Source organism: Talpa europaea, assembly GCF_964194135.1.
Source record: "Talpa europaea genome assembly, chromosome: 11".
Taxonomy (NCBI): Eukaryota; Metazoa; Chordata; class Mammalia; order Eulipotyphla; family Talpidae; genus Talpa; species Talpa europaea.
Genome location: NC_140078.1, coordinates 36,268,290 through 36,292,868, shown reverse-complemented (window position 1 = coordinate 36,292,868; position 24,579 = coordinate 36,268,290). Strand labels below are relative to the sequence as shown.

Below are 24,579 nucleotides of genomic sequence, written 5' to 3'. Positions count from 1 at the left end.
TATACATGCATCCTCAGCTGCCGCACAACATATACCATCCAAATTATGCTTCTACATACCAGATCCATGTATTCAGTTGCTAGATCAACATCCACTAAGATAGTCGTCATTGACATCTCAAATTCTAGGATGTTCAGAACCAACTTGATATGCTTTAGTTCTGCATTCCTTCTGCATTTGTTATCTTGGATAAAAGTATTGCCATCTACTAAGCCATTGGAGATTTTCCCCCTTCCCCAAGAGGAATCATTCTTGAGTCCTTCATTTACCATAACCACCATACCTGCTTATTTTGACTATTTTGCCTCCAGAATATCGCTTTTACAGCTTATCCTCTTTACTCTGCTTATACTCTGGTCCAAGCCATTTCATTCCTTGTTTGGAATACTACCATTGCCATTTCATTGACATTTCTGCCTCTCTTCTCTGCCATCTTAAAGTGACCTCCAATGAGAACATGTTCACGGACTACACACTGTCCATGAGAACATTAACCTCTGGCTTTACCCACCTCTCCAGTCACGTCTTTCCATCTTAACCACCTGTCAACCTTGCTGACCTTTTGCTGGTGTGTTTCTTCAGGCACCATACTGTTTTTGCCTATTGGCCTTCACATGTGCCCTTCTGGTTCTGTCTTTACTTGGTTAATTTAATTAATTCACTGAGTATCAGCTTGATGTCCTCTCTTCCAGGTAACATTATATGAAGCCCCAACTAATACGAGTTACTTTCCTCCTCAACTATATAGCAACTTATTCAAACTTCTCTCAGACATCTTTTTTTGGGAATGATATTTTCTTCATCTCTTGCCCACTAATCATGAAACCCTCAGAAGTAAAGACTAAGTATTTTAATCATATTTATCTTATGTTTATATTATGCCAAGCTTGGTATCTAGAATGTAGGTATTTTTCACTAGGTGGTATTTAGAGAGAGAGTGTGTGTGTAGGTGTGTTTGAGTGTATATCATTATTATCACATAGTAAAATAAGAAATAAGGTGCCTTTTAGAATTATGGGACTAAAAGATAACAACTGAGCATGATCTAGAGTAAGTCTGAAATGCAAATGTAGGAGAGACTTTAGTGATTTTTTAGCATGAGATCAGATATGTACTATTTTAATATCATACAAAATAGTACATAAAAGCATGTACTATTTTAATACATATCAATGTTTTTGACACACATTAATGCATGTATGTTAATACATATATTAATATACATATATTTTAATGTATATATTAATATGTGTAAATATTTTATCAGAAATAAACTTTGTATAGCATTTTCATCTCTGTAGATGTAAAGTATGGAGAAGTTATAACAAATCATATAACTAAATGCATTTATATTTTGTTTGGTCTTGAACAATTCTTTTAAATTATGTACCTTTTATTTTTTGTTTGCTTTCCCCCCTAAGTTTGGGATTAAAAAATGACCACACATTTTAAAATTTTTTAATGTAAGTGTCGTTGTTAATCCAGTGAGATATAAGGAAAGACAATATATATTTTGTGTTAGTATGAACATAGGAGCAAAGATTGAGATTACCTATAAAATTCAGAATTCACAAGTAAAAAGCATTCAGAATTCTTTTACTGTGTATGTGTTGAGCATATACTGTCTACCAGACATGCTTACGTGCTGGGGATACATCAGGGAACAAGGTAAAGGTTTTCTTGCTGTCATGGAGCTTGTGCTGTGGTGGAGAGAATACGCATTTTGAAATGAGTAAACTAATGACATCTTTAAAACTAAGAATGAGGGGGCCTACCCTGATGGCGCAGTGTTTGAGCGCTGGGCTGTGAGGCTGCCCACAGCCTCTGCAGCGACCGTTTGTTCCCTGGCTGGCCACTGGCGAGGGTCCCACACACACACACAAAAAAAAAAAAAAAAAAAAAAAACCCACTAAGAATGAGGGCTGTGAAGACAATAGTACAAGTGGTGGAGAAAGCATCAGAGGGACGGGGAGAGAGTCAGGCTCCTAAGTGAGAGTGCTCAAAAAGGCCTCTGTGAGGAAGTGATGCTTGAAATGCCACCTACACGGAAAGGAGTTAACCACCCATGCAATAATGTGGGGCAGGACCTCTCCAGGTCAAGGGAGACATCTGAGTTACTTAGAGTCACCTTTGATTGAAGGAAGTTTATCCTTTGTGGCTTTTCCCAGGAGATGTTCTTATACATTCCTTTATTGTTGAGTAGGAACAAATAAAATAAATACATGTGTATGTTACTGACCCAGCTGGAAAGTTAAGACAAAAACAAAAAAAACAAAACATAACAGAGCAAAGCAAAGCAAAACTCTAAGCTGGCTCTAATAGAGGAAGCATTTTGTTGGTTACTAGGGAATATCACTTATGTAGGAGGTATGAATATAAATTTTTTTACCTTAATTTTTCAAATTATTAGAGTATTAGGCTGAATAAACCTAGAATGAAGATTTTTCTAGTGATACATTGTTAATACCAATATGTGTATTTTTTTTCTTTTTTAAAACTATTTATTCAAATGAAGAAAGCATTAGGAGTTTTTCAGATAAATCTACATAAAAAGTATGTCTTATATTGACATGCCTTTCAGTAGATATTATTCTTAATTTTTTTTTCTGTGAAAATATAACCAAGATGAAAATGCAAAAAAATGTGTATTTTGACCAGTTTTTGGAATTTCTGAATTTTTAAAATAGGGTGATTGCTGATAAAGAACAAGGAATGTTGTTTCCCAAAAATAACTTCCCAGAGCTTGTTCTAGACTGAAAGAAAAGTCATTCTGTTTGATTTTTTTTTTTTTTTTGAGAAAAGCTACAGATATTCTTGTGAACATACAGTTGCTCTTTATTAAAATACACCTACCAATAATGGGGAGGACAGTTATAACTACAATCCTAAGAGTTATTTTTAGCTATTTACTTTAAGAAATTCTTGCCACCGATTTCATTTTTTTTTGTTCCATTGAATTTTTTGCTGTTTTATCTTCTTTGTTGGTCATCTTTGTTCCCAACTCAGTTTCTTGTCCAGAGACTCAGTGATTTAATGAAAATGGGAAGCAGATGGGAAAAAGAAGAAATCTGAGAATCTCACATTTAGAAATTATTCTTTTAATATTTATGAAATGCCTATGATTGGATTAAGATAAAATTATTGTTCTAGGGGTTTTGCTTATTTTCTTTTAGGGGGAGTTACACCTGGTACAGTAATCTCTTTAAAATGTACAGAGAGGTAAGCTTACCTGGGACAAGTAAAAGAAAATATTAAATGGGGCATAGGATAAAACATAGTATTTATGTTATTATAAATAGTTTTCCCCTTTTGTATTTATATTTATATATATCTACATATATAAAATAAGCCTATCATGAAAATGTGTAATTTCATTTGTTGTTTCTATTCTCTTTATATCTTATTAGTTTTTTGTTTGTTTTATAGAAAATACTGCAGTTTCTACCTGAACGAATTTTCTATCGATGGCATTACCAGAGTATAGGTAAGAACAATTAAAAATTTTAAAAGGTAATATGGACTGCTTCCATTTTTTAAATGTTTCATATGACTGACACCATCAAGATAGATAATAGCAAAGAATATTAACTAGAATGTGTATGTTAAAACTGAGATAACTCCAACCTCGATTTTGGAGGAAAATATAGCTGTCTCTTACTTTGAAAGTGCTACTTAAAGTGTGTTTCCTAGACCAACAGCATCAACCTTACCTGAGAACTTGTTAGAAAATGCAGAATCTCAAACTCCAACACAAATGCAACCACAGTTGCATTTTTAGTAAGAGTCCCAGGCAGTTCTTGTATGCATAAAGTTAGAGAAACATTGATCTAGAGTATTTTCCTTAAGTAATTTTACACTTTACTTATAAAAATAGCTTGTTTTTCAAACCTTTGACACCGACTCAAAATGAATTCTGTTTGAATGCTTTAGGATATGGCAGCAAGAGGGAATTTGAAATAAAGCAAGTTACCATGGTTGACCTTTCTGTCTGACTCTTGACATCTAACAATGTTACATCTCAATTGAATATTCACAGTACACTGAAGTAGCCTGTGGTATTGATTGTGAATTCTATTTTCTGCTTAAAAAGTGTGTGGCTTAGTCTTTCCCCCTTTGAAGAGTCTGGCATATCCTAAAATTTTTCGTCCTAAACGGATGATCAGATATGAGGGGTGTACACCTTTCTAATGGAATAATAACTACTTGATTATTCATATGTTCAAATAGTTATTGAGGTAGAGATATTTGTGTGCAAAGTTTAGGAGGGAAAAACAAAGAATAACTTCATCACCCTTGTCTTGTATAAGCTGGTTGCCCTAGCAGGTATGAGGTGAAAAAATAATTACAGTACAATTGCCACTAAAAAAAGAAATGTAATGGTTGCAAAGAGGAAAGTTAAACAATTCTATTCACAGTGATTGAGGAAAGAAGCTTTTAAGAAAGAAGAAGAAAGACACTTGAAAGATGAGTGTGGAAAGTGTGGAAAAGGTTTTCTAGGTGGGAGATCAACTGTAAGAGACATAGAACCCGAAAGAATGTGGCACAATCGGTGGATAGATAGTCCAGAATTCAGAATCTCACATTTAGGTTTACTTATGTGAAAAATGCAAATAACTCTTATATAAGCTGAGTTATTTAATGGTAATATGTTATAAAGAAAGCATATTAAATATGTCCACTGAACTGAATAAATTAGTACTTTAAGATAGCGCCTTGACCTTTAAATCTTTAAATCTAAACATGCAAAGAAAGTTTTGCCTTAAAAGTTAGAGAGTTGTTGGGGCCTCCCTGGTGGTGGAGGCAGTTGAGCGCCACACTGTGAAGCTGTCCGCAGCTTCTGCAGCACGGGTTCGATCCCAGCGAGACAGCGAGAATCCCACATGGCGAAGCAGACCACTCCTGTCTCGCCCGCTGCTCCCGCAGCAGTATATTTTGTCAGTCTGCCTGTTCTGTTCCCCGTTCTGTCTCTAGTGAATCTTCTCACCCTGTCGCGCATCTGGCCTGTACTCTGGTTCTTGTATAAATAAATAAATCTTAAAGAAAAAAAGAGAGTTGTTATATCATTTATGTTTAATTGAGCCTTTGAGCTTTTGTATTTAAAATAAAATAAATTTGAATGCAAAGTATAATTTAAAGAGATACAGGGATTTGTGATGCTTCATCCTGTAGAAGGAATTGGTGACAAAGCTATTAGTAAGCTGCTAATAGGCACTATAAGGTATTATTATTGCCTTGACATGGACTGTTTAAAATTGCTGAAACAAGCAGCTTTTTACCTAATTTAATAGCATCTTACTGAGAACAGTGAATCCTGAATTGAGATTGCAGAGTACCAGTCTCCTGGAATAAACTGGCTTTATAAGATGGTCATAGTGCATTATGCTTTAGTATGATAAAGTGTGGGTATTTGTATATAAAATCATCTTTGTGATTTATCAATGCTTATATATTTAATGCTTGAATCAAACATTCAGAGGATTGTGGCCACTACCAGCTACAATAACATTTAAAAGTTTATATGGAACACAGTGGTATTTTTCCTACTAGGTAAGAGATGCTAGGTATCTAGAGTGTATAAAACCTAAAACCAGGCAATGGCTGGTGAAAATATTTCCTCCCTAGTCTCGGAGATTCAAAAGGTTCTTGTTGGATAAGTATGTTTTTGTTTTATTAATCAGACTGCATGGAAACCGGTGTTAGGCAGGTTCACATCCTTTTTATGACAATCTTCAGGCTAGATATGCTTTGGAAACAGGATTGTTCTGTTTAGAATGGCAGTTTGGGGCATTGATGTGCACAATGTTAATAATTTTCACCCCCAGAGGACTGGGCAGCACCTTATAATCAGGCAAGTTACTACTTCTGTAGCCCACGATATGAGTATTTATCTTGAGCAAAACCCAGATTGCCTTTGTCAGGTTAGTCAGGTGTTGCCACTACATGAGTTCAGATAAAAAAAATGCTTCTTTTCATAGCCTTTTGGATTTTTAAAAATTATGTTTATTGAGGTAATGTTGATTTATAACACTGTATATGTTTTAGGGGTATAGGTTCACATGTCTACAAAGTGTGTTATCACACCATATCCAAACCTTTTAGATTTTGAAATTACCAATAAGGGGTTGTGGATTTATAATTCTATACATGTTTTTAGTTACTGTACCTCTTGCATTCTTTCCAGTTTGTTGTTACTCACAGTAGTTACTCACCGTTGTTACTCACAGTAGTTACTCACTGTACCTCTTGCATTCTTTCAGTTTGTTGGATCTATTAAGACTTACCGTTTATCACTGAAAGTCTTGACCAAGTTAATTGTAGAAACTAACCTTGGCATCTTGAATTCTGCAAAGTCTCTGAGACTAGGGCAGGAATATTTTCACCAGTCATTGCCTGAAATTCTAGGTATGTAATAGTCCTTGTTTTAGGTTTTATATATTCTAGATACCTAGTATCTCTTATTTAGTAGGAAAAACACTGCTGTGTTCTATATAAACTTACATATATATATATATAGTTTTATAAAGATTTATTTTTTTTAGACAAGAACTGGGGTACAGCCAGAGGTGTGGGAGGGTAAGAGGATTCACCAGAGACAGAGCGGGGAACAGAACAGGCAGACTGACGAAATACACTGCTGAGGGGAGCAGCGGGCGAAACAGGATAGGTCTGCTCGCCAAGCAGGTTGTGCCGAGGACGGCGGGCATCGAACCAGCACTGCAGAGGCTGTGGACAGCTTCACAGCGCTGTGCTCAACCTGCTGCACCACCAGGGAGGCCCTCTGTGTAAACTTTTAAATGTTATTGCAGCTGTTAGTGGCCATAATCCTCTGAGTTAAAACCTTGAAGTTTGGTTTACACACTGCTTCCTGTCTCACACTACAGATGACAACTTTGCTAGGCATAGAGACCTAAATAAGAGCAACTCCCATATTCTACACACCTTACAAGCCCTCAGGCCAATCCTGAAACAGAGTAAACTGATTTGAAATATCAGCTGCCACAGTTTTTAAGTCTGTTTCTCATCACATCAGCTTGTTTCATCTGTGCACACACACATTCTATTTTTCTTTACACTGTTTTTATTTTTATTTTATTTTATTTTTTTTTTAGATTTATTTTTTATTTATTTATACAAGCACTGGGTACAGTCAGAAGCACGGGAGGGTGAGAGAATTCACCAGAGCCCGAGCGGGGAGCAGAGCAGGCAGAAGGACCGAAGTACACTGCTGAGGGTAGCAGGGGGTGGCAGGAGAAGTCTGCGCGCCATGTGGGTCCCTCCTCCAGTGGCTGGGGAGCAGCTGGGGATTGAACCGGCGCTGTAGAGGCTGCAGGCAGCTTCGCAACCCAGCGCTCAACCGCTGCGCCACGAGGGAGGCCCTTTACACTGTTTTTAGAGGGAAAAAATAGTTTCTCTTTAAGGTTTTTAAGACTGGTTCCTTGCTGTAAATCATAGAAGATGGAAAGCATATTTAAACTCTTGAGTTTTTCAGTGAACACTGATTCCTTATTTTAAGTATCTGGAAGTACTGCTTCAAGTAATGTTTGGAGAATAAGAGTAAGGAAATGACTGACACAACACTCATCATCTGTGATGTGTGCTATTTGTTAATTTCCATTACTGATTATAAATAAAAGGATTTGTTTATAGAATTTTTAGTGCAGTAATCATGGCAGATAAAAGTGACTGCTTGAAGCCTTTTCTCAGTAATAGTGAGAACTGAGCTGACATCAAATGAGGAGATGACAAAGAATGGCCTATCAGCAAACTAGTTGTTTGATACAGGGCAGGCTGTGGCACCCATAATGTACTCATGTGGCATCAGTACAAGACTGAAGTTATACATGTGTTTGTTTTGAGGGTTTACTGAATTAATAAGCAATGGCAGTAATACTATGGAAGGGGTAAGATGATAGAGAAACACCCTCTGGGGAACTGGTATGAAAGATGTGTTGACAGCTGCCAGTGGAACAGGGACACACATTTTCTAACACTGCAATAACTCACTACTCACAAGGGAGCAATAGTCCACTAGATGAATTTTAAATTAACAAAAAACTTACCAAGACCTAATAATATATAACCAAATAAATTATTATTTAATCAGAAATAAATTAAAGACCTAAATATAAAATATATAACTACAGAACTTCTAGAAGAAAACATAGAAGATCTTTGTGATCTTGGATTAGGCAAATATTCCTTAGCCATGGCACTACAAGCACAATCTATAACAGAAAAATTGATAAATTGTATTTCATCAAAATTCAAATGAGTAATCTTAAAAAGACAATTTAAGGAAATTAAAAGATAAGTCGGAGATTGGGAGAAAGTATTTCCAAGTCACTTATTTGATAAAATACTTATATCCAGACTACATAAAGAACTCTCAAAAGTCAATATTAAGAAAAAAACTCTCATTGTAAAAAATGGGCAATCACTTACAACACAGATTTCACCAAAGGCATACAAATGGCAAATAGTGCATGAAAGATACATAATATCTTTACTCACTAGAGAAAAGCAAATTAAAACCACAATAATATACCACTACCACTAAAATAAAAATATTGATCATGCTAGAGGTTGACAAGAAAGTGGAGTAACTGGAATTCTCACACTGATGGTGGGACTATAAAATGGTAAGACCACCTTGGAAAACAAACCGGTAATTAAACATATACCTTTATAAGATTCAGCCATTCCAGCTCTTCTAAAGAAAAAGGATAGATAGATAGATAGATATTATATATCTTTCCACCCATTTGGCAAATATTTATTGAATACAGGTACTGTACATAGTATGGGACAGGAAACCTGCTTTCTAAAGGTTTTCAATCAGTAAACCCGGGCGCGCAAAAGAGTGTGCCTGTCTTCGAATCGCCATTCTAGAATAGGGACCGTTCTTCAATAAAGACTGCTTGAAACCAGCAGAAGGCTCCCGGAGGAGCCAGAGGTGAGCTGGGAAGTTCCCCCACGCCAGGCCCCTTCTGGCCAGCAGTCTGGAGCACTGAAGAGTGTGCCTGTCTCCAAATCGCCATTTTAGAATAGGGACCTTTCTTCAGTTAAGACTGCTTGAAACTGGCAGAAGGCTCCTGGAGGAGTCAGAGGTGAGCTGGGAAGCTTGCCCAAGCCAGGCCCCTTCTGACCAGCAGTCTGAGCCCAGAGGGGGAGCAGGCACCCATGGCTGGGGCATACCGGGCACAAAGAAGAGTGTGCCTGTCTCCAAAGCGCCATTTTAGAACAGGGACCTTTCTTCAATAAAGACTACTTGAATATGGCAGAAGGTTCCCCATGGAGCCAGAGGGAGAAGGTTCCCTGCGCAGTCAGAGGTGAGCTGAAAGCCCCCACAAGTCTGGTCCCACCTGGCAGGAAGTCAGAGCCCAGAGGAGGATCCAGAGATTTGGAACCCAGAGTGCAATCCAGCTGCCCCACCTCCAGGGAAGTCTGTGGCACTTCAAGACGTGCCTTTGTAACTAAACAAAGAAGGAGGAGAGATTCTGTGACAGTGACCATTAACATACTCAAAGTACCACTGCCTCACTAGACTTCGGGCATAATAGTTTTTGACTCGTTTGGATTGCCAGTTTCTGAAACTCCTGAAAGACCACACCAAAAAGATGCCAGCCAGTACCAATGGCACAGTGTCCCAAATGCATAAGTCAAATTAGAAGACAGGCAGCAGGGAAAAGAAAAACTGCAAGCAAAGTAGCAACGCCTCAGAAAAAAGACACACCACAAAAAAAACAAAAAACAAAAAACAAAAAACACCCACCAGCTTGCAACTACGGTGACTTGGAAGAACTTCTGAGCCTTCCAGAAAAAGAATTTAAAATGGCCTTGATGAAAAAACTGATGGAAGTCATTAAGGAAAACAACGCTCAGAAGAACGAAATTGATTCCCAAAAGAGGGAAATGAAGAAAATGCAGGAGATCAATGGATTAACGGAAGAGCTAAAGAATGCTGGAAAAAGCAGTGGTAACAGAATAGAGGAAATGGAAGAACGAATAAGCACTCTCGAACACAGAAATAAAAAGAACCAAAACAGAAAAGGAAAGAGAAGTATGAAGGAAAAAGACCGAAGAAAGACTTCGGGAACTATCTGACTCCATGAGGAAAGGAAATATAAGAGTTATAGGAATTCCAGAGGGAGAGGAGAGAGACCTAGGAACAGAGAAAACATTCAAGGAAATAATTGAAGAGAACTTCCCAAACATGAAGAAGGAGCTGAAAATTGATATACAAGAAGCAAGAAGAACACCAAACTTCCATGATGAAAGGAAAAATACAGCAAGACACTTAATAGTAAAGCTCTCAAGAATCCAAGACAAGGAGAAAATAATGAAGCTGATGAGAGAAGAAACAGACAACATACAAAGGAAAACCAATCAGACTGACATCAGACTTCTCCGAAGAAACACTACAGACAAGGAGAGAATGGAGAGACATAGTCAACAGACTTCAAGACAGCAGATGCCAACCAAGAATACTCTATCCTGCAAAACTTTCCCTCCTCTATTAAGAAAGAATAAGGACCTTCCCAGACAAACAGGAACTCTAGAATTTCATTATGACTAAACCCCCACTCCAAAAAATATTACAAGGACTCCTAAAGCCAGAACCTCAGAGGGACGAGTAACAACGAAAGAAGGTCAAAAAAAAAAAAAAAGTTATCGAAAGAATAAATAAATAAAATCAAAGGAAAGACAAACACAATGGCAAATACAGATGTTAACATATCAATATTAACCCTAAATGTAAATGGAATTAACTCTTCAATAAAAAGACACAGAGTCGCAGGCTGGATTAAGAAACAAAACCCAACCTTTTGCTGTCTCCAGGAAACACATTTAGCTACAAAAGATAAAAATAGACTCAAAGTTAAAGGATGGAAAACAATCCTACAAGCAAATGGACCAAAAAAGAAAGCAGGAACAGCTATGCTTATATCAGATAAAACAGATCTCAAACTCAAAAAGGTAAAGAGAGACCCCAACGGTCACTACATTATGATCAAGGGGACAATACTTCAAGAAGAAATAATACTCATTAGCATATACTCACCAAACGAAGGAGCACCAAAATATACCAGACAACTGTTATCATCTTTGAAAACAGACATCAGAGAAAACACATACGTAGCAGGAGACTTCAACAAACCACTATCAACAATGGATAGATCAACGACACAAAAAATAAGTAAAGACACTAAAGCTCTAAATAAGGATCTAGAGCGCTTGGGCTTAACAGACATCTACAGAACACTAAACCCAAAAATATCTGAGTACACATTTTCTCAAGCACACATGGATCATTCTCCAGGATCGATCACATACTGGGACACAAGACAAACTCAGCAGATGCACCAAGATGGAAATCATACTAAGCATCTTTTCTGACCATGAAGGCATCAAACTAGAAATGAACCATAAAAAGAAGGCAAGGAACTCTCCTACCTCATGGAGATTGATGCCCACTCTACTGGAAGACCGCTGGACTAATGAGGAGATCAAAGAAGAAATTAAAAAATTCTTTGAATTGAATGACAAGGAGGACACCAATTTCTTAAATGTATGGGATGCAGCAAAAGCAGTAATAAGAGGAAAATATATAGCAATAGAGGCTCACATCAAGAAACAAGAAAGAACTCAAAAAAAAAACAACCTAATCTCAAGCTCAAAGAACTAGAAAAAGAACAACAAAAAAACTCCAAAACCAGTAGAAGAAAAGAAATAATAAAAACCAAAGCAGAAATAAATGAAATTGAAACTAAAAAAAATACTCCAAAAGATCAATGAAACCAAGAGCTTGTTCTTTGAAAAAATCATTAAAATAGACAAACCCCTAGCCAGGCTCACAAAGGAAAAAAGGGAGAAAGCACAAATAAACAGGATCACAAATGAAAGAGGAGAAATCACAACGGACACAGCAGAATTCAAAAGAATCAACAGAAACTGCTATGAACAGTTATATGGAAACAAGTTCAACAATCTAGAGGAGATGGACAAATTCCCACAACTCTACAATCACCCAAAGCTAGATAAAGAAGAAATGGAACACCTAAACAGACCAATTACAAGCAGCGAATTTGAAATGGTAATCAAAAACCTTCCCAAAAACAAAAGCCCAGGACCTGATGGATTTACAAATGAATTCTACCAAACATTCAAAAACGAATTAGTGCCTATCCTTCACAAACTCTTCCAAAAAATTGAGAAGGAAGGGATAATACCAAACACATTCTATGAAGCCAACATTACACTAATACCAAAACCGAACAAGGACAACACAAAAAAAGAAAACTACAGGCCAATCTCGCTAATGAATACTGATGCAAAAATCCTCAATAAAATTTTAGCTGTCAGAATCCAGCAATGTATCCATAAGATAATTCACCACGACCAAGTAGGATTCATTCCAGGGACACAAGGATGGTTCAACATCCAAAAATCAATCAACGTTATCCAACACATCAACAAAAAGAAAGATAAAAACCATATGATAATATCAATAGTTGCCGAAAAAGCTTTCGACAAAGTGCAACGCCCATTCATGATAAAAGCCCTTGAAATTCTTGGGATACAAGGAACATACCTCAACATCATAAAGGCCATTATATGACAAGCCAACAGCCAGTATCATTCTCAATTGTGAAAAGCTGAAAGCATTTCCAAGACAAGGATGTCCACTTTCACCACTGCTTTTCAATATAACACTGGAAGTCCTAGCCAGAGCAATAAGACAAGAGAAAGACATACAAGGAATCCAAATAGGAAAAGAAGAAGTCAAATAATCACTATTTGCAGATGATATGATAAAATACATAGGGAACTCCAAAAACTCCACAGAAAAACTAATTCAACTCATCAATCAGTTCAGTAAAGTGGCAGGATACAAAATCAACACGCAAAAGTCAGTAGCCTTCCTATACACAAACAATAAATCTGAAGAAGAAGAAATCAAAAAACCATCCCTTTTATTATCGAAACAAAAAAAAATCAAATACTTGGGAATAAATCTAACAAAAGAGGTAAAGGACCTATACAAAGAAAACTATAAAACACTGTTAAAAGAAATAGAAGAAGACACAAAGAAATGGAAAGACATCCTCTGCTCATGGATTGGAAGAATAAACATTATTAAAATGGCCATCCTACCAAAAGCAATATACAGATTCAATGCTATTCCAATAAAAATTCAATGTCATTCTTCAAAGAAATAGAACAATTATTGATGAAATTCATATGGAATCACCAAAAACCCCGAATAGCCAAAGCTCTCCTGAAAAAAACAAGAAGGGATGGAGGCATCACACTCCCAGACTTCAAACTATACTACAAAGCCATAATCATTAAACTGCATGGTATTGGACCAGGAACAGACACACAGACCAATGGAATCGAATAAAAAATCCAGAAATAAACTCACAGATTTTTGGTCAACTAATCTTTGACAAAGGAGCAAAGAATATGCATTGGAGCAAAGAAAGTTTGTTCAATAAATGGTGCTGGGAAAACTGGGTCGCTGCATGCAAAAGAATGAAGCTTGACTACTACCTAACACCATGCACAAAAACCAACTCAAAATGGATTAAAGAACTAGACATAAGACCTGAAACCATAAAATACATAGAAGGAAATATAGGTGAAACACTACATGATATTCACATCAAAGACATCTTTACAGACACATCACCCAGAGCAGTGATAGTGAAGGCAAAGATAAACAGCTGGGACTACATCAAATTAAAGAGCTTCTGCACAGCAAAAGAGACAATAACAAAAACAAAGAGAAACCCCACCAACTGGGAGAACGTTTTTGCACACAACACTAATGATAAAGGACTGATCACAAAAATCTACAAAGAGCTGATGAGACACAACAAAAACAAAGAAAATAATCCAATCAAAAAATGGGCAGAAGAGCTAAAAAGAAACTTCTCTGAAGAAGAAATGCAAATGACCAACAGGCATATGAAAAAGTGTTCAACATCACTTGTAATTAGGGAAATACAAATCAAAACTACCATGAGATACCATCTTACACCAGTGAGAATGGCATATATTAAAAAAACTAGCAACAACAAATGTTGGTGAGGTTGTGGAGAAAAAGGAACTCATCTGCACTGTTGGTGGGAGTGCAAACTGGTCCAACCACTATGGAGAGCTGTGTGGAGATTTCTTGTCCTACTAAACATAGAGCTCCCATATGATCCAGCAATTCCACTCCTAGGTATTTACCCAAAGGACACAGAAACATCAATTCCAAAGAGCACCTGCACCCCTATGTTTATAGCAGCACTATTTACAATAGGTAAGCTTTGGAAATAACCCAAATGCCCAAAAATAGATGACTGGATCAAGAAGATGTGGTACATATACACCATGGAATATTACTCAGCATTCAAAAAAGATAAACACATACAATTTGCAGGAACATGGATGGAGCTGGAAGGGATCATGCTCAGTGAAATAAGCCAGAAAGAAAAAGAAAAATACCGGATGGTCTCACTCATAGCAGGAATCTAGAAAACTTAAATAAGGGACCAGGAAAAAGAATAACTATAAGAAAGAAAATATCAAAATCAACAAACAACTATGAACCAGAGACACTTTATGGGGGGGTGTGGGTAGGGAAAGTAGGGATTTGGGTCAAAATAAGGGGGTTGTAATTGTATGCGGAATATAAAAATAAAATTTAAATTAAAAAAAGGAGATAACAACGTGGGTTTTGAAAATATTGATGAATTTATTATCATTAAAGCTAAGAAAATGAAAGTATAATAAAATCTGTGTTATAACTAAAACATTTAAACTGAGTGTTAATATACCTTGTTTTTGATTTTTCAATACTTTTTCAGCCACTTTAATCTGTGAAAAATATTAAACATGCATTCACACATATAGTTTTTTGAAATTAAAATAATAATTCCTAATATATATTTGCATTTAACTGGCATACATGTATCTGTCCATATGGATATATCCTATCGCAGTTGTTGAGACTCTGGCTTTGTTTCTTAATGGAACATCACTTTGAAATTAAATGATAAAGTTAATGTAGAAATATCTTAATGAATGTATAGCTCAGGCAGAGCTCTGAGCTACTTATTAGCAGTTCTCGTTTGGATGCCCTCTGCTCTGTGCCGCCCTTGTACATTTTTCTTTCTAATGTTGTTTATTTAAAAGGAGTTCTTTTGAAAATAGCTGATACCCTATCTTATTGGAGAAGTGCTTTCCATATACCAGATGCTGTTCAAAGCATTCATGTATACAATTCATTTAAATCTCTTTAGCAGTTCTTTGTGGTAGACACTGTTATTATCCCATTTTACAGATGAGAAAAATCAGGCATGGTGAAATTAAATAGCAGAGACCTGCATTGCTTAGTAAGCACAGAACCTGGATTGGAACCCTAGCAGTCTGGCTCCTGGTTCTGACTTACAACTGCTAAATTATACTTCTTTTACATGTACAGAAGCCTCTGTACATGTAACAGAATGAAATAGTATCAATACTATCAGCAGTATATGTATTGATTTTTCTATTGCTTTTGTAACAAATTATCAGTTTAATTTTTAAAAAGTCAAGAACTTTTGATAGGTGTGGGTCAGGTACTTTGTATGTCACTTGGTATATCTGTTGTTTTAAGTATTTTCCTCATTATATAGGGAAGAATATATATAAGCAATTATGGGTAGGCTAAAAGTTACAAATAAAAATGTTGGACCCATTTTAAGGAGGGAAAAGACTGACAAGCCCCAGGACTCATACAAAATGACCAGGAGAAAGCACGTCTGAGAATGTACGTCAAGATGATGGATTTGCCAGATGTCTGGGATGAGAACTGTTTGTACAGATTTTATTCCAAGTCTTCTGGGAACTGAAGTGTCCACTGGCTCTGCCAACCATCCTGAGGTCCTCATAGGCTTAATGAAGCAAATGTTAGACTGAGTTAGAACAGACTTTGTCCAAGAATGGATGAACATGAAGGGAAGAGACAAGGTACCAGGTTAAGTAAAGGAGTGGGATAAAATATTCCCATAAGCCCAGGTACTTAAACTTTAGCTGTGAGAGAGCCCAGTCCAGTAAATGTTGGCTCTAGACTGAAAATTACTGGGTATGGTTTGGTGATTAGAGAGTGGAGGGAGGAGAGCACTTTCACTTTCTTTACTTAATCACAAACCATTAGTGATTTAGTGGTGGAACCTAGTCATGACAATGGTGAGTTTCCACTGAGCCACAGTGTGTTTTAAATACAAAAGCTGTTATATCACAGATTGTGTTTTGGCTAATGTATTCCTAATATGTATGCATTTAACTGGCATTCATGTATCTGTCTGTATAGATATAACCTATAGCAATTGTTGAGACCCTGACTCTGTTCTTCATGGAATATCACTTTGAAATTCACTGGTAGAGTAAATGTGATTTGACATCCAATTTTTAAATAATGCACAAAACTTTTCATTGAAGATCTATGTAATTTTTTTTTCTAAAAAAAATTGGGAATAAAATTTCTCTTGTGAAATACGTCAATATATTTTCATTTGAAAAGATTACTTTTTCCATTTAGAGCCCATTTAGAGGCCAGGTATGAATTGGGGTTGCCAATTCATCTCCATAGGAGAACACAAACACGTTTAGAGAACAGTAGATGCTATGTTTTTATCTTCGTAAGAGATTTTTCTAAAGACATGGGGCTGCAACACAAACATTTCTGCAGTTGACTGGTGTAGTTCTGAGTTAAACCTTGATTCCTTCTCCTTGACAGTGACCAAAGAGCACTGTTAGAGGATTTATTGGTGGACCACACCCATAAATGTGGTTGTCCTTGCAAGGAAAGAAACATGCCATCCTGAATATTTGTAAAATAGTCTTGAAAACTGTTTTGTGAGCAGTAGTTTTATATAATTCTAACTTTAATGAATGAAAATTCTTCATTTTTTATGCATGGCAAGAAATATTTGCACATAATCCACTATAGGTATTTAGTTTACCTTAGTATCATTGTGATGCTTTTATTTTTTTTATTTTTTTTTTATCTTTTTTTTTTTTTTATAAATTTTATTGTTATATTCCCCATACAATTGCAGCCCCCCATTCTGACCCCAATCCCTCCCCTCCCGCCCCCGCCCCCCTAAAAGTGTCTCTGGTTCATAGTTTTTTGTTGATTTTGATTTTCACTTTCTTATAGTTATTCATTTTCCTGGTCCCTTATTTAAGTTTTCTAGATTCCTGCTATGAGTGAGACCATCCGGTATTTTTCTTTTTCTTTTTGGCTTATTTCGCTGAGCATGATCCCTTCCAGCGCCATCCATGTTGCAGCAAATTGCATGTGTTTATCTTTTTTGAATGCTGAGTAATATTCCATGGTATATATGTACCACATCTTCTTGATCCAGTCATCTATTTTTGGGCATTTGGGTTGTTTCCAAAGCTTAGCTATTGTAAACAGTGCTGCTATAAACATAGGGGTGCAGGTGTTCTTTGGAATTGATGTTTCTGTGTCCTTTGGGTAAATACCTAGGAGTGGAATTGCTGGATCATATGGAAGCTCTATGTTTAGTAGGTCCAGAAATCTCCACACAGCTTTCCACAGTGGTTGGACCAGTTTGCACTCCCACCAACAGTGCAGAAGAGTTCCTTTTTCTCCACACCCTCGCCAACATTTGTTGTTGCTAGTTTTTTTAATATGTGCCATTCTCACTGGTGTAAGATGGTATCTCATGGTAGTTTTGATTTGCATTTCCCTGATGACAAGTGATGTTGAACATTTTTTCATATGCCTGTTGGCCATTTGCATTTCCTCTTCAGAGAAGTTTCTTTTAAGCTCTTCTGCCCATTTTTTGACTGGATTATTTTCTTTGTTGTTGTTGAGTCTCATCAGCTCTTTGCAGATTTTTGTGATCAGTCCTTTATCATTAGTGTTGGGTGCAAAAATGTTCTCCCAGTTGGTGGGGTTTCTCTTTGTTTTTGTTATTGTCTCTTTTGCTGTGCAAAAGCTCTTTAATTTGATGTAGTCCCAGCTGTTTATCTTTGCCTTCACTATCACTGCTTTGGGTGATGTGTCTGTAAAGATGTCTTTGATGTGCAAATCATTGTGATGCTTTTAAAAGAATTTTGAAGAGTTTCACAGATATCCTTAAAATATCTCTTCTTCTTTGATGTTAGTTTGCTTCCCTTTTATTTTTAAAATAATTTTATTTTTTGTCATAAGTACTTTTTTCTCTAAAAATTGTCTTTTGAAAATAAATCTTAAATATGCATTCATATATTCTGTTTCTAATGCATTGTTTTAAACTTTCAGGTTCAACTTTAAAGAAGCTTCTACACACTGGAAATTCTATTAAGGTACTTATTTAGATTAAAATGCAATGGCTTTTTTCATTACTCTAAAATTTATTAATGCCACAAACTGACAAAATTAGTCTATATTGAAAAAAATGTTTTATACAATGTAGTTTTTATTTTTAATTAAAAAATATATGACAAATATTATTAGGGTTCTTGTTCTTTTATCACAATTTGTTGGGCTAGACATTTTAAATATTTTTAGGAGAAACAGGAGTGGGATTCAGAGTTTAGAATCAGAGTTCTTATTTTGATTCTGCTGTGAACAGCTAGGGAAGCACAAGTGGGACACTAACTGCTCCAGTCTGCTTATCAGAAAAGGGAAGGGTTTGACCAGTTCCTTTTTAAAAAGTACTTAAAACAGTGCCAATAGTGGGGGACAGTGCACTGTCTGTGCGTTCTCACTCATGTGCTCAATTGCAAGACCACTCCGGCCCAGGGTAACATTGGGGTTTATTTAACAAATAAGATTGGGGAAACAAAAGTTTCTAAGGCCATAAGTGGTCATAAGCTGTTTTCACCCTAGAAAGTGTCTGCAGTGTCCAGTATTCCAAAATAAATGTTGCTCCCATCAATGAGGGTCTGGAGCTGGAGGCACACCAGTAAACAGTAAAACAGTGGCTAGGAGCCAGCTCATTGTGGTAGCTGGAGCTGCTCACAGTTGTGGCTGCTGATGTGACACTACAGCAGCCCATAGCAGCAGTCTGAAGGCTGAGCTGAACCGTACTGGGCACTGGACTGTACAGTGCTGGATTCAATGGCACTGGAATTGCCAGTGGACAGCTCTTTGTGAGATGTTAGCATATACCAACAGTGAGCAGCTTCTTGAGGCACTGGGTTGAGGTCAACAATGCTCATTGTAGGTGTTATCAGAGGCAGGATTGGAGGCAAGTGTAGCAGCTGGGTCTCTCTGAAGACTTATGGAGGTCTGGAACTGTACGGAGGCCTGGTGAATCCCATGGAGGTTATCTGCTTGATATTTCTCTCCAGAGACCATCTGATGAATTCTTCCATTTTGAAGGTGGTCCACTGATTGCTTCCTCTTTGAAGGTGGTCTGAGGCAGGCTGCTGACTGACTCAAGCCGAAACTTGCTTTGTCTTATATCCTCTTCAGGGTACCACAACCTACAAACCTAATTCCTCTGTTTTCAATACTAAGCATCTGATTGGACCATTTAGCACCAAACAGTTTGCTTTCCATTTTTAATCCAAATAATTAATTCAAGGTTGAATGACAGCTGGAGAGAGCTCAAACTTGACTGTCTATTGCACTCAAACCTGATTGGGTCATTAGGATCCTGGAGCCAGATGTTAATGGGAAAAACCTAGCCCTGCCTAGACCAGCCTGTGTTCTTGCCTGTGGACTCTGGGGAACGATGGCCAGAGCTGATCTTGCTGGGTCCAGGGGAGGGAGTACATAGGCGGCTGGCTGAGGTTGACTTGCTCAGCCCCAGCAAAGCTGCCTTGCCCTGTGGTCTCTGGGCACTCAGAGATATAGTTACAGTTTTATGACAGAATGCATATTTTAATGGAATGGTTTTATAGGTAAAATTTATCACTTTACTCCATGTTTATTATTTGTCTTATTTGTATTTAGTTAAATATAATTGACATAATAATTGTAGACTTCTGATAGAATTTTGTAGAAACTTTCCTTTTGTTAAATTTAATATAATTTGACTAGGTATACATAGAGCTGTAAACTGAATGTATTCAGCAACATTGCCACTCATTTTATTTGCTTAGGAGGCACACTGGCTTATGTAGTAGAGAGGTGGCATTGGTAATCTTGTCTGGAAATGCACCATAGAATCCACTAGCTAATGCTGGTAGCACTGTCACCAGAAAGGATGTCTGTCTTGGTGTATTTAACTTTTATGGAACATCAACCAAGCCCTTTGTTTTCTTTCTATTTTTTTTTGGGGGGGGGGATGGTGGTGGGTAGTGCTCTTCCCCTCCTGATACATTACCTGCAGAGCCTCATGCTTTGGAAGTCAGAACTACATTGGTGTAAGTAAAGGAAGGTCAGGCAGTCTCTCAGTTGCCTGCATTTGGAGATCACTAGATCTTTCAGTTGTGCCTGACATATAAAAAAATTTAACTTCTCTAATTGCTGTCATCTTTCCAGTCATTTAGGAATATAGATATGGAGGTACCTGTGTTTAGGAAATCTAGGAGTTGGATGAAGTTGAAAGTAAGTGTGGAGAAAGAAAAAGGACACATCTACCCATGTTGATGTTTTCTGTCAGGAGATACTGACCATCCAGAGCATGGCCACAGTATTGGAGAAGATAGAATAGAGACACAAGCATGGTAGCCAGAGAGCTACTCTATTCCTATTGAGCTAGGTCTTTATGGTCTAATTTAGTTCTAAATGTTCTGATTTTCAAGAACATTATGCATGTGCATATTGTAATGACTTGATGAAAATTCTGTTCAAAGTCAATATAAAATTTGAAGGAAGATTACCTTTGCATGGTTTTCATGGATAATTGAATGTTGCTGATACGGATCTTATAGAATAAAATATTATTTGAAAGAAATATATGGAGTTTACTAAGTAATTCCTCTAATAGTCTTTTGTAGTAAATTCTATTATCAGCCTTATTTTACAGAGGGGAGACTAAAGTATAGAGAAGTTTATTGATTCTCCAAAGGTCTAGCTAAGCCAAAAAGTGCAAAGCCTGCATATGAACCTGGGCACTCTGACTTCAGAATCTAAACTCTTAACCCCTGTGCTACATTACAGTATCTTTGCCACTTGACATTAAGAAGTTGGTGTAGGGCCTCCCCTGGTGGCACAGGCGGTTCAGTACAGTGCTGTGAAGCTGTCCGCAGCCTCTGCAGTACTGGTTGGATTCTGGCCAGCTGGCAGGCAAGGGTCCTACATGGCGTGGCAGACCTCTCCTGTCTCACCCTCTGCTCCCCTCAGCAGTGTATTTCATCGGTCTGCCTGTTCTGTTCCCTGCTCTGTCTCTGGTGAATCCTCTCACCCTCCTCTGAATCTGGCCTATACCCCGGTTCTTGTATAAATAAATAAATAAATAAATAAATCTTTTAAAAAAAAGTTGGTATGGTACTTTAATAATATCTTTTACGTCTAGTTTTCCTTTTCTCAGAACTTATGTATAAGTTTTTAATTTCATTGCCTTAATTTTTTGTTTTTAGATAAGATGTGAAGGAATCAGGCTATTTCTTTTGTGGCTTCAAGCACTGCAGACAAACTGCGCAGAAGAACAGGTGCTGATTTTTGCTTGCCTTGTGCCGGGTTTCCCAGCAATCATATCATCCAAAGGCCCCTGTACGCTGGAGACACTCATCAATCCTAGCCCTAGTGTAGCTGATGGTGAGTAGTGTCAGTAGATCTTAAAGTTGAAATTACATTGAGAAATTCATTGGTTTGTCGTTTTCTTGAATAAAAATCTTGATTTCATAGGGGGGTTCTACATGGGAATTATTCTCAAGAGGAATTATTCTACTGTTCATATTCATAATAGTTTCTTACAAACTATAGAATTTAAAGACATCAAAGGCATATTTTATGTGAAATTGTGAAATGATGACAGGAGAAATTTACCGATGTGGTTGGAAACAGGAATGGAAGGGAGGAGATAATGGGAAATACAGATACACTGTATGGCTGAAGTGTTTTGTGGCTGTTGAGATTTGAATTACCATCCAAAATGCTCCTGTGTATTGTCCTCATCCACAATCCATGTATCTATTGTTTCATACATGGACATTCATCTTTTTTCCCAGGTTCTTTTGCCAGGTGTATGTTTACATGTTTACATGTATGTTTACACAGGACAGAGTGGCTGCATGGAATTATTAATGGCAGCCATTTGTGTCCTTTTGAGTTTTCAAGGAACTTATCTCTTAGAGTCATTGATTTATTACTGCATATCATTGACAGGTATTTGATCTTAGGCTGGCCAAAGCAGAATTTAAAAGGGAAAAGAATGGTCTAGTGGATGAGGTGACCTTGTGGGCATCTGTTCCATGTTTCCAAGCCCTTCATGCACACTAGCTTGGAGTTCCATGTACCAGTTCTATTGCATGCATGGGTAGATGTATTTTGATGGAGGTTGTTTTCAAATTTTCTTCTGTACAGCAAAGATATATCCAGAGGAAATCTCTCCACTCTTGCCCACTGTATCAGGGGAAAAGATCCCTGAGGACCAAACATGCTTTTTCCTTCAAATACTGTTGAAATATATGGTTATTCAGGTAAGAGCAAAATCATAGATCATTTGGTGGTGGTCTTATTTTCAATAAGAGAAAAATTTCCTCTTTTTTTCCTGTACATCCATATTTTTTGTTTTACCTTTTCCTATGAGGTGATTTTATGTGATATTTCACTAAATACGGAGTATGTGCAATTATTAGGTCGTTGCCGCAAAGACCAGGCATATGTACTCTTTCATGTACGTGTGTTTTAAACTATTTTTGTCTCTTTAGACTTTCCCTACCTCTGATCTCTATATTAGCAAAGAAACACTGTGTGTGTATATGGGGGGAATTAGTCCCAGATGCTGAGGGTGTATCAGGGATAGGTAATACAGGCAGAGAGATTTGATCAAAAGCTATGTAATTATCTCACCATAGTATAAACATGTCTTCTTTAGATTATGCGTTCCTTTCCCTTATATTTATCAACTCAATACAGAACCAAAATCATTAGTTCATGATTTAAGTAAATAATTTATTATGGCTTTTGATACATATATTTCAGAACATTGATATGGATAGAAAAAAGCTACTGATCTTTTTCTCTCAATGCTTTTTTCTCCCTGAGTTCTTCTCAGTATAGTCTAGTCTCTGTCCTCTTCAGAACTGCCACGTCTCTTTCCTTACCTCATGTTCTGTCATGTCACTGCTGAGATAAATTTTGGGTGACCTTCTTCAATTCTTAATGAAAATGCTGTTTTTACCATAGTTACTATTTGTTATAAATAGTTTTGTCATTATTTTGTTATTTTTTGAGTTTTAAGATAGAGTTTCTTTACGTAGTTGTCAATATTATTTGTCAAGTTTTAATTTATTTAGGATAGGAATTTTAATAATTTAACAGCAATTTAGCTTACTGAGAATTTACTTGAACTCTAAATGTACATGTTTTCTTTTCACATATTACCTAAAGGCTGCAAGCTTGGAGTGGAAGAATAGGGAGAATCAAGATACTGGTTTCAAATTTCTTTTTACATTGTTTCGAAAGTATTATCTTCCTCATTTATTTCCATCATTTACTAAATTAACAAATATCTACAAACCTGTACTTGGTAAGTATTGATTGAACCTTGGATGGAAGATGTCCACAGGGAAGCTGTATTGTCTCTTTCAAAGTGATCTTTGTTTATTTATAAGTAAAATAGTTGTTTCCGTCTTTAATAACTTTATTGTGAGAGGTTTCACTTCCTAATAAATGATATTATTTGTGCAACTAAGATGTATCATAATTTAAAATAATAAAGGGGAACCATGTTTTCTACACCAAGAAATTATTTGAAAACAAATGCCCCCTCATCCCCAATCCTCAAAATTCTGAACTCAGAGATACAGAGAATAGGTGATTGCCAATGTTGTGTGTGTGTGTGTGTGTGTGTGTGTGTGTGTGTGTGTGTAGATTTAGGAGGGGTGGTCAAAAGGTACAAACTTCCAATTATAAAAGAAATGAATCACGGGAATGTAATCTATAATACTGACTATAGTTAAAAATAGTACTGTGCTTCATATTTGAAATTTGCTCATAGAGTAAATCTTGAAAGTCTTCATCACAAGAGAAAAAGTTTCTCTAAACTAGGTATGTGGACAGTGTTAACCAGTATAAATATTGCATCGATATGTGGCACTTCTGAAACTGGTGTAATGTTATTTATCAATTATTAATATATTTCAATTTAAAAAATGGTATTAATTTAAAAAAAGAAATAATTTAAAATGTATAATGATTTCTGTATTTTTTTTTAATTTTCAGTCGCCACCTTTTTTTTTTTTTTAAGATTTATTTATTTATGCATACAAGAGCTGGGGTACAGGTCAGAGGTGTGCGGGGTGAGAAGATTCACCAGAGACAGAGCAGGGAATAGAACAGAGGCAGATCAACCGAAGTACACTGAGGAGGGGAGCAGTGGGCAAGTCAGGAGAGATCTGCTGCTCCAGGTGGGTTGCTCCCTGGCCCACCGGGGATTGAATTCATGCTGCAGAGTCTGCAGACAGCTTCACAGG

The 24,579-nt window shown here is 36.8% G+C and overlaps 1 protein-coding gene across 1 annotated transcript in view; it reads left to right on the top strand.

Annotated features, from left to right (window-relative positions):
* The window catches only part of RALGAPA2 (Ral GTPase activating protein catalytic subunit alpha 2), a gene marked incomplete at its 3' end in the record, with an annotated part of 286,220 nt that overhangs the window by 50,371 nt on the left and 211,270 nt on the right, over positions 1 to 24,579 (top strand). The window contains exons 4-8 of the mRNA XM_084248454.1: positions 3,427 to 3,484; positions 18,308 to 18,351; positions 21,520 to 21,697; positions 22,466 to 22,581; positions 23,495 to 23,633. Coding sequence (XP_084104580.1) covers positions 3,427 to 3,484; positions 18,308 to 18,351; positions 21,520 to 21,697; positions 22,466 to 22,581; positions 23,495 to 23,633 — 535 coding nt within the window. The remainder of the gene's footprint in view (positions 1 to 3,426; positions 3,485 to 18,307; positions 18,352 to 21,519; positions 21,698 to 22,465; positions 22,582 to 23,494; positions 23,634 to 24,579) is intronic.